The sequence below is a fragment of the Cottoperca gobio genome, chromosome 24 (assembly GCF_900634415.1).
Source record: "Cottoperca gobio chromosome 24, fCotGob3.1, whole genome shotgun sequence".
Lineage (NCBI taxonomy): Eukaryota > Metazoa > Chordata > Actinopteri > Perciformes > Bovichtidae > Cottoperca > Cottoperca gobio.
The window spans coordinates 12,348,499-12,352,785 of NC_041378.1; the positions used below are offsets into that span (position 1 = coordinate 12,348,499).

At 40.6% G+C, this 4,287-nt stretch overlaps 1 protein-coding gene across 1 annotated transcript; it reads left to right on the forward strand.

Annotated features, from left to right (window-relative positions):
- The first annotated feature begins 421 nt into the window (after positions 1-421).
- On the forward strand, positions 422-3,108 carry leg1.1 (liver-enriched gene 1, tandem duplicate 1). Its single transcript, XM_029425860.1, has 9 exons — positions 422-428; positions 518-835; positions 1,080-1,166; positions 1,258-1,331; positions 1,792-1,896; positions 2,157-2,275; positions 2,409-2,550; positions 2,660-2,756; positions 2,923-3,108. The coding sequence occupies exons 1-9, from the start codon at positions 422-424 to the stop codon at positions 3,072-3,074; spliced, it is 1,101 nt and encodes a 366-aa protein (XP_029281720.1). The 3' UTR covers positions 3,075-3,108.
- The last annotated feature ends 1,179 nt before the right edge of the window (positions 3,109-4,287 follow it).

Below are 4,287 nucleotides of genomic sequence, written 5' to 3' on the forward strand. Positions count from 1 at the left end.
ATCTGATGACAAATTATAACAAATCGTTTTCTACTTATATATCTAATCATGTATATGTAGTACCTATTTAGTTTAAGACAGAACATGTAAATCAAACAGCATAACAAGGGGCTATTGTAGTATTATATTACATTGGTCATTGTGAATAGAATACGAGTCTCATAGCTTTTGCTAATCACTTATAGATTTAAATCGAATGTGCCATTGACAGAGCATTCAGCTTGACTTGTTAGTTGGTGGTTAAGATGGGAAAAACCTACTTGTCAGCGATTAGATCATGGCTAAAATCTGCTTGTTGAGTTGATTTATTTCTCCTTTATTTCTTCTTTCAACTTCACAATATTGACTTGCCTTTGATTGTGTGTGTTTTTGACTATTTGGACATAATCTTATCAGTCAGTCATTGAGAGTCCATTGAACCATGTCAGGTGATTAGTTCCAGGTAACATGTGGGGGAACATTTCATTTAGAGCATAAAAGCCTAGTTTTTTGTGACTGAAGTGTCAGTCCAGAGTAGATCCTCACAGCTCCTCAGTCATGCTGCGTCCAACTTTCCTCTGCCTCTTTCTGGCATGTGCAGTGTCTCTTAGCAGCGCTGCTGTAATTCTAGAGAATGGCATGCCCATCCTGTGGGCCCACACGGCCGAACAACTAACTGACCTGCCGGTACAGAATGACATCCTGAACCCCGACCCATGGCACTTCCTTCACCGCATGAGTCTTTACCGGCTAATGATAGCTGCCACAGACCCGTTTATGGGATGCATGGGGACAAATGCCACAGACAATCCAATGTGGGGACTGGCACTGCAGCTGGGATGGATGCTAACCTCAGGTAAGATAAAAACATTTATCTTTTATACATCTGCAAAAATGGATCGTCAATCATTTATTAACAGTTATATGAAAATCAAACTCTCAGCAATGACTTCTCGTCCATATAATGACTAAATAATCTACGTTTACTGTGTAGTCCCTGAGTCACTAAGTCCTATAATGAGCAAACATAACAACACAATGCCACCAGCCACCAAAAACCACAAACTGATAGCATTATTTACAATGTGTTGTGTCTGTAGGGCGTCTCGCTGACCCAAGCGGTGCTACAACCTGCGGCCTGCAAACAGGAGATACTATGTGTGTTTCTCCTCAGAGCTGGTGGAGCTGTAAGTATGACAAACACACACTGAGAGACACACACACATATATACACACATACACATAGAAAAATAATGAAACCCCTTCTTTCTGCACAAGGTGTGAACTACTATGTTTCTGCACTGCCCTTCCTGTCTGCTGCGCAGCAGGGCTTTATGGGAGCAGGAGTTCAGGTACTTGTGCAGTTGCATATCTCGAATTGAAAGTGACAAAGTTGAAAACAATACTAAGAGTCTGCAGATATGCCAGCAGCTCTGTGAGGATGTACTTAGACGCAGCAGAGTTTTTGCTAACATCAACAAAGCAAAACTATTAGACAAATTAGAACTTTGACCTGATCATCGCTAGATGAGAAGTTGAGGGTTTTTCCAAAGTGATTACAGTTCATCCTGAGGGGGACATCGCCAAATCATGGCTTAATTATCGTTATGGAAATCCATTCCAAAAGTTGTTGAGATATTTCAGTTTGTATCATTGATAGTGGACTAACTGACCAACAGAGCCATCCGAAGAGCCTGGCATGGCTAAAAAAAAACAAAAAATAAAAGCAGCACTCATGCATTACTTTTGCGGACTTATTTCCTCACACTTTTGTTTTTTGATGATGAGGATGATTTATGTTGATTCTATTAGGTCCAGATGCAGGTACCTGACGGTGTACAGGGCTATTGCACCACATATGCTGACTGTTCAACTACCTACCCTGACGCCATGACTAAGTGGGATGCCTTTTTCCAGGTTCATGAGTTACACACACACACATACACACACGCACACGCACACGCACACACACACACACACACACACACACACACACACACACACACACACACACACACACAAACAAATCCACATACAAATTACTGTTTTTGATGTAGCAATGCACTAGTGGACAATGTTTCATATAGATTACTAATAATCTGTCTCTTCTATATTCCCCGGTGCAATTCTAAATCTCTGGAGTATCTCTCTAATGGTGTGTGTGTGTGTGTTTAAAGGGTCTCAAGGCTGCGGCTGACTCCCCTCTCCCTGATAATGAGAAGAAAGACTCTCTCCTGGGTCTCTACTGGGATGCCCAAATGGCTTCATCTTATGCCTCTGCAGCATGCAACCCCAAGTAATAGAAATCTTTCGGAAATACACTCACTGCTTTAATGTTAGATTACAAGATTGATACCACTGTCATGGTTTTCTGTCAAATATGATGGTTAGCGTAGTTTAGCATAACGACTGTCTGTCTTCTCCTTCAGGCAGAGCCAATACTCCTCTGTAGAGGTGGCATTCGCTAAGAGCTGGCTGAACTCAGCTGAGTACGTGTCTGCGGCACATTTTCAGTCCAATTTGGAACAATCTGCAATGTTCTTAACCCCTCTCCCAAGTCGTATCTTAAAGGTACATAACTACAACTGCATCCATCCATTCATTTCTAAAGCTATCTTTTCTTTTAACCACCTCTGCACATTTATCCAATTCTTATTGTCTGTCACATGTGTATGTCTAGGAGGACGACGTTGCGCCTAACATAGCCGATCTGAATCATGAGGAGAACCACTCACTTTATATCTTCTCCTGGATGACCAACGCCAACAGTCTACTCGGTAGGGCACACACACACACACACACACACACACACACACACACACACACACACACACACACACACACACACACACACACACACACACACACACACACACACACACACTATAATATAGCTTTTTATTGAATGAGTGAGCTTTTAAGGATGATCATGTAATTTTTCAGGTGGGAGACTGGTAAGTCTGTGGAAAAGGGCCATGTGTTCAGTGAGCACAAGAGAGAAAGGCAGAGAGATGCTGCAGCAGCTCCTACTGAATCCCGGCTTCGCCACAACCACTTTCCTGTCCATCGCCACTGGAATGACTACGAGCTGCTGAGAGACATAGCAACTCCGATTAAATAGTCGAAGTCACTCTCTCGTCTGAAAGTTAAAGACAAATGTGAAATAATCTGATTTGATTTGTTATGTCTTTGTTCTCGTCACTCTCTTGTGAATATGTGTTTCCCAATAAAGCCTCAACAAGTCCTAATCTTACTGTCATTCTTGCACTCTTTTTTTTAGGAAGATTGTGTTATTGCACTTTCATTGATAATATATTGTACGGAAAAATGTGCACAGAACATTTTAAATCGTACAACTGCAATCAGTATTTTATCTCAGGACAACTACATGATGTCACAATGTGTGGGGAAGAGGGCAGTGGGGGGTGCTACTAAGTACATTTACATTTGGTATTTTTACTTTACTTGAGTATTCCCATGTTCTAAAAATAATTGCACTTGACACACTTTTTTCTATTCTATATTCAGCTGACAGCTGTTGTTACTAGTTACTTTGCAGAGTTTCTTAAATATGACGATTAAACTACCAGTGTATTAAGTATTACTACATTAAAATATTTCTTCCAATTTATGGATCGGTAATACTCCAATTAGACGAGTTATATAACATAGATCATTCGGGCAGGGTCCCTCCAGAGCTAAAACATAATCCAACAGCGCCACCTTGTGGTACATTGACGTAAGTGTTACATTATCATGAATTGTCATGGAACATTTCCAGTAATGTGATGACATGGATATTTGAAATAACACCTATGATTATAAGATTGTTTGAGGGTTTGGACACATTAACTGAAGAGTGTTACACATACAGGTAAAACTGCAAAAGAAACATGTGCTTGAAACCTCTTATCAAGTTTATTCTGTGTCCCTGGAGAGAAAGTCAACAGAGATGCTGTTACACATACAGGTAAAACTGCAAAAGAAACATGTGCTTGAAACCTCTTATCAAGTTTATTCTGTGTCCCTGGAGAGAAAGTCAACAGAGATGCTGGCAGACAAACAGAAAGGCCACATCTTTGTGGAGAATGGCTCATGTCCATTAGATTAACTGATTCATATCAGGTGCAGCTATCTTGGCCAGAGCCATATAAACATTTGCCTATTTTGGTTTTCCTGGAAATGGATTATTGAACTGGATCAGAAACACTCAAAGTATTTCTGTGAATATATTTTACAGGGAAACGGTGAAACAAGTGCACTGAAGATAAGTGGGAAATTTCATAGATGACATTCAAGCAAACAAGA

Coding starts and splice junctions, on each gene's coding strand:
- leg1.1 (XM_029425860.1), top strand. Junction 1,897..2,156: donor AGTGGGATGCCTTTTTCCAG/GTTCATGAGTTA, acceptor GTGTGTTTAAAG/GGTCTCAAGGCTGCGGCTGA. Junction 2,757..2,922: donor CAACGCCAACAGTCTACTCG/GTAGGGCACACA, acceptor GTAATTTTTCAG/GTGGGAGACTGGTAAGTCTG.